General features: G+C 36.6%; 1 protein-coding gene across 5 annotated transcripts in view; it reads left to right on the top strand.

The window, feature by feature from the left end:
• DDX4 (DEAD-box helicase 4) overlaps positions 1-12,303 on the top strand; it is a gene marked incomplete at both ends in the record, with an annotated part of 72,314 nt that overhangs the window by 754 nt on the left and 59,257 nt on the right. For all 5 annotated transcript variants that reach the window (XM_080804598.1, XM_080804597.1, XM_080804599.1 and 2 more), the window contains one exon: positions 8,188-8,248. In XM_080804598.1, the coding sequence (XP_080660724.1) occupies positions 8,188-8,248 (61 nt within the window). The remainder of the gene's footprint in view (positions 1-8,187; positions 8,249-12,303) is intronic.

Below are 12,303 nucleotides of genomic sequence, written 5' to 3'. Positions count from 1 at the left end.
ATTTTCTTTTCTTTCTTTTAGAGTTTCTAGTTTATATTTATGCATTATGTTGATCAATTTTGACACTGTATTTCAAGTGATGTCTTAGTGGAAGTTCTTATATCACACAAAAATATAAAATATATAATATTTTATTTGTTTTACCTGGATTTGATCTGTGTGTAAAGTTTATTTCAAAATACTCAAGATAATAATATGATTTTTAACATGTTTCTTTTTTTGGAACTTACTTAGAAATGACATCTTTTATGTGTTTTTTTTAATGGTCCTCTATCATAAAAATTCTATTACAGTATTGGGGAAAAGAGGAGAAAAATCACTTAACAGTCTTAGCACAGACACACTTATAAATTTTTAGTAAAGTTAATTCTTTTTTCCCCCGGTGATAGTACATAGTAGTATTTTTTTTTTTTTAGATTGTATTCCTTTTTTTTTTTCAAGATTTTATTTATTTATTTGACAGAGATCACAAGTAGGCAGAGAGGCAGACAGAGAGGAAAGGAAGCAGGCTCCCCGCTGAGCAGGGAGCCAGATGGGGGCTCGATCCCAGGACCCTAGGATCATGACCTGAGCTGAAGGCAGAGGCTTTAACCCACTGAGCCACCCAGGCGCCCACATAGTAGTAATTTTGATTCCAGCTTTTTCACTCTTTGGCACCAACTATTCCATATTACTACTAATTTCCTAGAAATAATTTCTTACGGTTGCATAATATTTCATGGAATGGCTCTACCATAATATAATTGATTTTCTGTTGGTGGGAGTTTAAGATGTTAGCTTTCCACTGTAATGTTGTCATGAATATCTACAGCTTATTTTTTGTTTTAATTTAGGAGTACTTTTTTTCAGAAATGGAATTACTCGGTCAAAAGGTATTTTATGGTTCTTTTTACCCCTGGTTCTCAGTAGGTTTGTTATATTACAAAGTTTAATTCACAGATACAGACTTTTTCACTTGAACTTTAATAATCACCTAATAGTTATTTCTTCTTACTCTGAGATTTTTGTCTTCATTATGTATTCTTCAAATAGTACAGTAGACTGTAACATGTTGTGCATGTTTATTGCGTGGGATGTCTGAAATTGGGGATGGTTGGCTGTCAGAGCTTTCAGTTTACCTTTTTGAAATATTTTTGCTGTTTAGTAACCTACCTTGTTTCTTAATGTTAAGAATACTAAATTGAGTGTTAATGCTAATTTAACCTTATAATTCTTAATACATTTGTGTGGGGCCAATTTGTAAATTTTTTGCGTTGTCTGCAAACTTAAATCCTGGTGCTGGTTGTACAGTTAGTTATTTGGCCCAGTTGACTTGAAGGAACATGGTGCAGTCAATGGCTTTGTCTGTCTGCCTTGGTTGGAAAAAAAAAAAGTGCAGAAAGTGAGGATGAATACATGATATGTATGTGTGGGAGAGATCTGAGGTCTTCTGTTCAGCTTGGTTTCATTTAAGGGTACCATTTTGATTGGCTGTTCTGAATATCTATTTTAAGAGACAGCTGAGCTTTTGTTTTTTAAAAAAATTTGTCTTGGCTCCTCAACTGTCTTGGATTGATATCTGATCAGCCTTTCCTGACTACTTTTCAGGATCTTTTTTTTTTTTTTTTTTTTTTTGGAGACTTAGTAGTTACCCATGCTTATGTAATTTTGAACTAATAGGCCACTGTTCTGATAGCTGTTGGAACTTCCCAAATACAGATTTTGAAGATGGCATACCACCTGGGTGTGGAACAGTGAAAAATGTGAGGTTAAAAAATATTTGCTAATCTAGTAATGATGTAGTCCATACATCTCAGTTGTTAGGCAGTTGCACACTGCATGCAAGCTTGTTGGGATGAATGTTGGAGTGGATGAGTATGGTGAATAACAGTATACTGGATTTGCTTTCTAGCTGTGTAATGAATTCTTCTTGATAGATGACCATGAGAGAAAGTCTCCACAGTGATTTCTTCTGTCTCATCTGCCTTTTTGGTGGCACACTTCAGAAGGCAAATACCCTTGCGATTAAAGCAAACATAGCTTGAGATAACTGGTCCATCCACAATTAAAAAAAAATTTTTTTTTCAAGTAGACTCCATGCCCAGCGTGGAGCTCAGTGCAGAGCTTGAACTCACGACCCTGAGATCAAGACCTGAGCTCATATCAAGAATCAGACACTTAACTGACTGAGACACTCAGGTGCCCCCACAATTATAATTGTATTAAGCAGTACTAGCAACGTTTATAATAATTGTCTAGATAAGAAAATAAAGTTCTTTGTTCCCATTCATACTATGGTTCTGAAGTAGCAGGAAAAAATGTGGCTCTTGGACATCACTGAATTGGCAGAACTGAGGAAGCTGAAATGCTAGAGCCTGAGGAAGACTGTAAACAGTTTCTGCTTATAATCATCACTGAGATATGGGAGGATATTGTGTGTCCTATTAGAAAACAGGGAAATTCTTGTTTGTTGCTAAATGCATGTAACTTGTGGACACCAGTCAAAATGGTCATCCAAATAAAAATCCAGGTGTCAAGCTTGAAGGAAAGATCTCTGACTCATCTTTAAAATCTAAATAATGGAGGGCACTTGGGTGGCTCAGTCGTCAAGCGTCTGCCTTTGGCTTAGGTCATGATCCTGGGGACCTGGAATTGAGACCCACACTGGGCTCCCTGCTCAGCAGGAAGCCTGCTTCTCCCTCTTCCACTTCCCCTGCTTGTGTACCCCCTCTCGATGTTTCTCTTTCTGTCAAATAAATAAAATCTTAAAAAAAAATTAAATAATGGACCTGTGGACCTGAGAATAGAGTGATAGAAAGGTATGAGAAGGCTGAGGAGAATGGCAGAGATGTTGGTGAAGTAGGTCTGGAAGATAGAGAAAACTGAATCCTTTTGAAGAAGTTCAACAGCTTATAGCCATTGGTTTCTAGTCAACTGATCGAGATTGATTCCAGAGAAAAGGTGAAACTAGAGAGCCTTTTGTTTTCTGTTTTTCTCTGTCTATACTCTGCCCTCATTTGGTCTAGGTTTCTCTCATAGTATGGGGTAGATGATTTCACTCTGCGCTTTGTTTGTTAAATGTTTTTGTTTGGGGAAATAACTTTTATTTGGAAAATGTTCTCACATACAGAAATTAGGGCCTAAATTGTGAGCTCTTAGAGCAGTCACATTTGTTCCTAGCTTTGGTAGTTACCTCTAAATTTTGAGGTTCTTTGCTCTTTCTTGTGGGACAAGCTAGTTCTCTTGAACTTTGGGTATGTGTGTGATATCTGAGACTCAGGAGTTGGAGTTCTTCAGCCCTGGAAGTGCTGAAGTAGCTGCAGTAATTTTAGAAGTTGTTGTCATATACCAATTGCTGAAGAAAGGGAAAAAAGACCAGACTTCAGCTGGGGTTGGGTATGGGGCTGACCTAGCTAGGACTGATCAGTCAGAAGAAGGTATAGAATAATATTGTCTGTATTTTGGGACTTTAATTTATGTGTCAGACCAAAGAAGGAGACATGCTTTGTCTGAAATTAAAAATTTTTTTCTCCAAGATTTCATTCATCTGTTTGACAGAGAGATCACAAGTAGGCAGAGAAGCAGGCAGAATGAGAGGGAGGAGCAGGCTCCCCGCCAAGCAGAAAGCCCGATGTGGGGCTTGATCCCAGGACCCTGAGATCATGACCTGAGCTGAAGGCAGAGTATTAACCCACTGAGCCATCCAGATGCCCCTGAAATTTAAATTTTAAAATTTTTATGAAGCACACTATTTGACATAACCCTGTCTGATCTGTTTATTTGGACAACCTATGTCAGCTTTATTTGACATGGAACCTAGAATAGGAAATGAAATCTTGGTATTCTGTATAAATTGATAGAGTACTCTGATGCATTTGAGGGGATTCTGGCTATAAAATGAAAGAGATATTTGCTAAGGACTTTAGGGGCCTGGGGGAAGAAAACATGGAGCTAACTGCATTGGACCCCACATTGGACAGGGAAGAGGCATCTTGAGGGTTCACAAACTGTCCAGCTGTGTAAGTTCATTTGGGTATCAGACCTGACAAGTTTTTGAGATCAAAACCTTATTGCATTAAGAAAACAAACAAAATAAAAGCTTACCATGTTGATGGAAGTGTTCATTGGCTTAAATACATAAAAGACCTAAAAAATGTAATATTTTAGAAGTGAAAATACTGAATACATACAAAGTCAAAAGAAATGTGTTCACCAAAATGCAAATGGATTATTTGCAGCTGCATATGAGAACTCTATGTGTAAAACATTTTGAAAATTCTAGATTGGCTTATTTGAATCATTCAGTGAAATTTTATTGAGCCCTATTAGGTGTTGGGGATAGTGATGAACATGATAGATAAATTGCATAACAAGGTATTAGTTTCCTAAGGTCAGAAGTTAGAAATCTCGGTGTCATCAGGGCTGTCTTCCTTCTGTAGGCTCTAGGAGAGAATCCATAGCCTCCTCCAGCATTCTGGTAGTGATAGGCATTTTCTGGTTTGTGGCTACATCTCTTTCTGCTCCATCTTCCATGGCTGCCTGTGTGTATGTCTCTTAACTGTTTTTGTCTCTCGTAAGGACATTTGTGGTGACATTTAGAGCCTACACAGATGATCCAGAGTAATCTCATTTCAAAGTCTAATGTTTAATTACATTTTAATTAATGTTTAATTACCTTTACAACAGCTCTTTTTCCAAATAAAGTAACATTTACAAGCTTCAGGGTTTATTACTTAATGTCTTTAGGTAGCCATTTTTCAGCTCACCTCAGATAGTATGGCTAAAGTACAGTGAGATAAGATAAGAGTGGTAGAAAATGAACTCACAGAGGGAAAGGAGAGGAGACCAAAGGTAATTGTGGACTTAAGAGTTAATAGGATTTGCTTGCCTGGGTATGGGGAGTGAAAGAGCGTAATCAAGGATGATGGCTAGGTTTTTAAATTTTATTTATTTATTTTATGGAAGTATAATTGAAACAATGTTACATTAGTTTCAGGTGTACAATAGTGATTTGACAAGTCTGTGTGTTAGGATGTGCTCATGCTAGAGTAGCTACCATCTGTAACCATATAATAGCATTACAAGACCATTGAGTATATTCCCCGTGCTGTACCATAGTTTTTTTTTAAATTTAAGCAACTAGATGGATCAGGGTGCCATTAGCCAAAATGGAGAACCTATGAAAGATGTACAGCTTTTTTTTTGTGCCCCAGCATCTTATTTTCTTTTATTTATTTATTTATTTTTATTATGTTCCTTTAGCCAACTGATGTACAAGCTTTGGAGGGGTCAAAACAAAGAATGTTGTGATTGTTGTGTTGACTATGAAAGTGTAAGTAAAGATACCAGCCGGTAGGTTATATGAATTTGTTGCCTAGAAGAGGGATCAGAGCTATATATATAAATTTGGTAATTATCTGCATAATAATGGGATTTAAAGCTTTAAGATTGGGTAGAGTTGCATAGTGTAAAACAGACTTAAAGGGATTTACCCTGGGTACTCCCAACTTGAGTGGCTCCGAGGAAAAATGGGATATAAGAAAGTGGAGGGAGCAGCTGTAGACATTTTACTTTAAGAGAGACAGAGAAATGGTACAGTAGCTAAAGGGAATATGAAATTAATTTATTTTTAAGGTTATGAAAAAGGTTAGGAATTTTTTTAATGATGTTTTATTTCAAAATTTGCCTTGGAATTTCTGAATTCTATGTATGTAGAATAGTAAATCACACAACTTGAAGATCATCTAATCCTAATAGTTTTAAGTTATTGAATGCTAAAGTGTCTCAATTACCCTTATTAGCTTTATCACACTTAAACCAGCCCTTGTTTGGATTTTCTTCATCCAATAATACTTTGGGCACTAGAAAATAAAAAAAAATCTTCAGAATATCACGTTAAAGAGGGAAAAGTGGATCACTCTTCTTAATGTTTTATTTATTTAAAAAAATTTTTTTTAAACATGCCGTGTCTTGTGGTCTGACTTTCTAGTTCATCACAGTCAGGTTCTTAAAAACCTAATTATCTCATGGGATATTTGTTTTAATGTCTATGGTAGTTATAAATTGCAACTTTTTACTGTAGTAATTACCAAAAGCCCAAGGCATTTTAACTATGGTGTATTGCCTTTCTGTTCTTAATAACTCAGAAAATAATTGGATGACTCTTGAGCTTTATAATAGTAGTTTTTAAAGTTATTCAGTGTCTTCTGTAAAAGAAATTTTAGAAAATAAGTATGACTAGTGCACTACCTCTAGCTTTTGGTTTATTTAAAGAAACTCATTTGAAGAAATGTGACTATTCTAATATAATCAGTTATCAATTAAGATATCACCTGTAAGTTTTAGGTCACCTTTCATTTTTAAATTATTGAATTCTGCATTTCATTTGCAAGAATTTGAGAATTGGGTTCTGTAAGTTTTGTTGTAAGTAGAAAAAGCTTATGTGAGGTGAAATTAAGGAGTCGGTTAATGATGATAAGGACAACGTAGGCGTTACAAGTGAGAAGAAAGTTACACAAGGTGTTGTTAACACAGAGATACACTGAAAATGTTGAAAGATTCCCGCGTTAATTTGACATTTAGGGGTTGAATTAATAACAAAAGTTGAATTTTCTGAGCCCAACAGAAATGCAAATATAGTACTACAAATGTAATACATATGCATTAATAGCGAATACATTTTTTGGAGACTAAGGTAGGGAAAATGGGACAGCCAGTATTTAAGAGCATCAATAAAAGTCTTTAACTGTTGCTGTGACAAGTTTGATTGAAATTAACTTGAATATTCTGAAGCTGACATGAACCACTTCTTTGTATTTATACTGTACTTGCAATGTATATATACAGGTGTGTTTTTAGTGCCTCAGTGATGTGATGTTTTCTTTATTTTAGAGTGAACGCCTTTTTAAAAACCGTGAACACATAAATTTATTTCCCTTTATATAAACAATGGAAGTTTTTTTTAAAATTTTATTTATTTATTTGAGACGGTGCATGCACAAGTGCAGGGAAGTGTCAGAAGGAGAGGGAGCAGCAGACTCTGCCAAATGGGGAGCCCAATGCGGGACTCGCGGGACCTTGAGATTTTGAGATGATCTGAGCTGAAGGCAGACACTTAACTGAGCCACCTAGGTGCCCCAACACAATTGAAATGGTTTTTGTTTTTAAAGATTTTACTTTTACTTATTTATTTGAGAGAGACACACACATAATGACAGAGATAATGAGAGAGCACAAGCTGAGGGGAGAGGGAGAAGCAGGTTTCTGCTGAGCGGTGAGCGCAATGTGGGGCTTGATCCCAGGACCTTAGGATCATGACCTGAGCCGAAGGTAGACACTTAACTGACTGAGCCACCCAGGTGCCCCACAACTGAGGTTTTAACAATAAAATCCTGTAGTACTGTGCTGTTATCTATTGCTCTCTTTCTCCACTATATTTTATTCTGTGAGGTGTTATTGAGTAAAATGTAAAATACTGAAGTTTAAAAAATATATTGGCAGGCATTGATTTATTCATGTGTTACTTTGGTCAGATTTTATTTATATAATAATAATAATAATTATACTTTCCAAGTATATGGGTGGGTAAACTTTTAAGTCAGATGTTGGCAGACTCTTCCCATAAAGGGCTAGATGGTAGATATTTTAAACTTTGCAGGCTTAATGATCTCTGTTGCAACTTGGCTATTGTGGTGGGAAAGCAGCCATAGACATACCTAGATGAACAAGGGCGACTATGTTCCAATAAAATTTCCCGAAAACTGGTGGCCCACCAGATTTGGCTTATGACTGTAGTTTGCTAATCGCTGTTTTAAGTGACAATATGCTATGCATTCGGGGCACCTGGGTGACTCAGTCGTTAAGCATCTACCTTCTGCTCAGGTCAAGATCCCAGGGTCTTGGGATGGGGCCACACTGGGCTCCCTGCTCAGCGGAAAGCCTGTTTCTCCTTCTGCCACTCCCCCTGCTTGTGTTCCTTTTCTCCCTTTCTCTGTCAAATAAATAAATAAGATATTCAAAAAAATATGCTATGCATTCAGTGTTAAAGTAAAGTCTTGGAATAACTAATAAAGTAATGAGTGACCCGGAAATCTTATACTCTGCTTTGTTTTGTTTGGAACAATGCCCGGTTATTAAAGTTTTCTAGTATTTATGGTGGTGCATTTTTATTTTCAAAATAGAAAATGAGTCTTTTCTTCCTTCTTACAGGATAGGTATTCTTCTGGAGCAAATGGAGACACTTTTAACAGGACTCCAGCTTCATCATCAGGTATGTGTTAAGGCAAAAAGATGGGACCCTTTTTAAGTTAAGGGCTTCATCTAGTGAATAAAGAGCAGATTAGTAGATATCTTGTAAAGAGTGTTAAATTTCTGGGAGAATTTATTGTTTGGATGTTTTAGGATGAGGGCCACATTTAACTGGAGGAAGGGAGAAAAGAGACAGTGTAGTGCTATGGATTATTATTTGATTTGTGGGTGTCCTATAGAACATTGCCCAAACTGGAAGTTGCATATTTGGCTTTCAGACTGCTAGAGAATCCTCCGGATTCCTGAAATAAGGGAGTAGGAGGTGGAACTACTAGGGTTTGTTCCCTTTTTTTCTTTCTTTTTTTCTCCAGTGTAAATATTAAACCACACTACTGTACAAGCAATGGGCTGAATAAGAAATCCACCAGCAAATCAAAGTGTGTCTCAAAACAAAATAAAATGAAAATACAGTATTCCAAAACCTACGGGATGCAGCAAAAGCAGATGTTAGAGTGAAATTTCCACTATAAATGCTGTATTAAGAAAAAAAGTTCGGGGGGCGCTTGGGTGGCTCAGTGGGTTAAGCCGCTGCCTTTGGCTCAGGTCATGATCTCAGGGTCCTGGGATCAAGTCCCACATTGGGCTCTCTGCTCAGCAGAGAGCCTGCTTCCTCTTCTCTCTGCCTGCCTCTCTGCCTGCTTATGATCTCTCTCTGTCAAATAAATAAATAAAATCTTAAAAAAAAAAAAAAAAAAGAAAGAAAAACGTTCGGGACACCTGGATGGCTCAGTCAGTTAAGTGTCTAAGGCTTGGTTTTGGCTCAGGTCATGATCTCAGGGTCATGAGATTGAGCCCCGCTGAGCGTGAAGCCTGGTTGAGACCACCCCCTGCCCCCCGCCCCCAGCTCTCATGAATGTGTTCTTTACCTGAAAAAACTACATCAAAAACTAATGATGTACTATATGTTGGCTAGTTGAATTTAAATTAAAAAATAAATAATGATAAATCCTCAAAAAATAAGTAAATGAATAAAATCTAAAAAAGATAAAAAATTCAAATAACATTACACCACAAAGAACTAGAAAAAGAAGAAAGAAGAATCTTAGCTGAAATTTAGTAGAAGAGGGAAATAACAAAGAAAAATTAGAAATAAATAAAAAGGAGACCAGAATAAACAATAACATAACACTGGAAGTAATGACCAATTAAAAAAAAAAAAAGCCCTGAAATTGGCAAAGTTTTAACTACATTCATTAACTAAGAAAACAGAGAAGACTCTAAAACCAAACTAAGGAATAAAAGAGAATACAATATAACAGATAACCACAGAAATACATAGTATGATAACAGATTACTATAAATAGTTAACTACTAACAAATCAGATAACTTAGGAAAACAAAACAGATAATTCCTAAAAACCACACAAGTTACCAGGATTGAATCATGAATCTTAAATCCAAGAAATAGGATATTTTCTTACACCAATAAGAAGAATGAAAGTTCACCAGGCCAGAAAAGCCCAAGACCACATGGTTTCATTGGTGAATTCTAGCAAACATTGAAAAAAAATGACACTACTTATTGAAATTTTACAAATAATGAAATAGAGGAAACACATTCAGAATCATTCCATGAAGCCAGTACTGCCCTGATGCCAAAGCAGGATAAAAACAATACAAGAACAAAAAAGTGTAGTTTGTCTGATAGAAGTATTGCTACTCTGACTTTCTTTTGACATCCATTTGTGTGATAAATATTCTCCATCCCTTCACTTTCAATCTGTAGGTATCTTTAGGTCTAAAATTGGTCTCATGTAGGCTCTAAGGTTGTTGAAGCGAGTTGCAATAGAGGGAACCTGTCAGGATAATAACTGTTTCAGCTAGTCCTGCGATAACATCAGGATATCGTGAGTTTCTTTGGGATCTGAAAACTAATTTAAAAAAGGTTGGAGAAGAATAAGAGGAACAAGTCGAGATAATGGAGCCACTGTTTTTTTCCCCCACCACTTATTTCTAGCTGGGTTGCCTAAATGTTTTATAGAGTTGATGGGGATGGGAAGGGCACAAGTGGTAGGACTTGAATTAAGAAGTTAAACTCACAGCAGTAGTCTTCATTTTGTTGAAATCCAAAGTTGGTTGAAGTGCTATTTCTTTCTTTTTTTAAAAAAGATTTTATTTATTTATTTAACAGATGAAGATCACAAGTAGGCAGAGAGACAGGCGGCGGGGGTGGGGGGCGGGGAGAGAAACAGGTTCCCCGCTGAGCAGAGAGCCCGATGCTCTCAATCCTAGGACCCTGAGATCATGACCTGAGCCGAAGGCAGAGGCTTAACCCACTGAGCCACCCAGGCGCCCCTGAAGTGCTATTTCTACTGTATCTTTTCCGGTTTTTACTGTGGTAAAATATATGTAACATAAGGTTTACCACTTTCACCATTTTTAAGTCTACATTTCAGTGGCATTGCTGTGCAGCCATCACCACCATCCACTTCTAGAACTTTTTCATCTTCCTAAACTGAAACTTCATTCCCATTAAACAGTAACTCCCCAGTCCCTCCTCTCCTCAGTTCCTGGCAACCACTATTCTACTTTCTGTCGCATCTCAGTTACTATGAACTTACCGAGTCTCTGGATTTGTGTAACTACCACTTTTAATTTTCCTGTAGTGCAAGAGAGAGAGCCCAATGGCACCAGGTAGTTATGTCGTTTCTTTTATCAAAACTTAGTGGAAGAGGTAAAATGTTTTAGAGTCAAGGTAGCTACCAGGTCACTGAAGCCTGTCTTATAGTGAAAAACCCTGTGGAAAGATAGATTATAAAATGTAAAAGAGAATTTGAGAGTGAGAGTTCATCAGGTTAAAGCAAATTTAATTCCCCTGTTCACCTTTAGTTCAAAGTAATTATCTTGATAGCAGTTAAGTTTAGAAGAGATGATTTTGCTATCGTCAAGAAGCTTTTATCTTTTATAAACATTTAAATGTACTGGTTTAATATAGAATATTCAGATTATGGAAAGTTGATGAAATTGCTGCCTGCTGAAACCCCAGCAAAAGGCTAGCTTTGCATGTAGTGAAAAGAATTTCCATGAGTACCTCAATGTTCATAACAGAAATGGCCACAATCGTCAAACTGTGGAAAGAGCCAAGATGCCCTTCAACAGATGAATGGATAAAGAAGATATGGTCCATATATACAATGTAATATTACACCTCCTTCAGAAAGGATGAATACCCAACATCGTGTCCACATGGATGGGACTGGAGGAGATTATGCTGAGTGAAATAAGTCAAGCAGAGAAAATCAGTTATCATACGGTTTCACTTACTTGTGGAGCATAAGGAACAACATGGAGGACATTAGGAGAGAGAAAGGAAAAATGAATTGGGGGAAATCGGAGGTGGAGTTGAAGCACGAGAGGCTGTGGCCTCTGAGAAGCAAAGTGAGGGATTTGGAAGGGAGGTGGGTGAGATGATGGGTAAGCTTAGTGGTGCATATTAAGGAGGGCTCATATTGTATGGAGCACTGTGTGTGGTACATAAACAATGAATCTTGGAACACTGAAAAATAAAAAAAATTTTTAAAAAAGGCTAACTTTGCTTCGGTTCTCTGAACCACATGCATGCATGTATACTTGGAATAGCCAAAAAAGACAAATAGGTAAAAGTAATGTGTCTATTTGCATAGATTATTGTGTAATCAGGAGAAACCTTGTTCTTTGAGGTATTGAAAATCCATTTTTGTAAAGGAAATAAAATTGAGGTCTATAGTATATCAAAGCACACAACATTGTTTTGTGGTGAAATCTTCAAGCAACTAGATTGAAATAGCCACCAACCAAAAGCCAGGACTTGTTTTAGCATTGGATCTCTGAATGTTTAGGCAAATGAAATTAAATTAGGCAATGAAAAATGTCCAGAAGAAGGTAAGAAGGCAATTTGCAGGTACTTTTGTAGCTCTTTTTAAATTAAAAACTTTTTTTTTCATAGAAAATCCTTTGTTTTTTAAATTAGAGAAATGCATATCAGGCTAATGAATGTATCTAAGCCAATACCTAAGTATGCATTTGGAAGAAAAAAAC

The sequence above is a fragment of the Martes martes genome (assembly GCF_963455335.1).
Source record: "Martes martes genome assembly, chromosome: 5".
NCBI lineage: Eukaryota > Metazoa > Chordata > Mammalia > Carnivora > Mustelidae > Martes > Martes martes.
The sequence above is the reverse complement of the archived record's forward strand: the minus strand, read 5'-3'. Positions and strand labels throughout refer to the sequence as shown.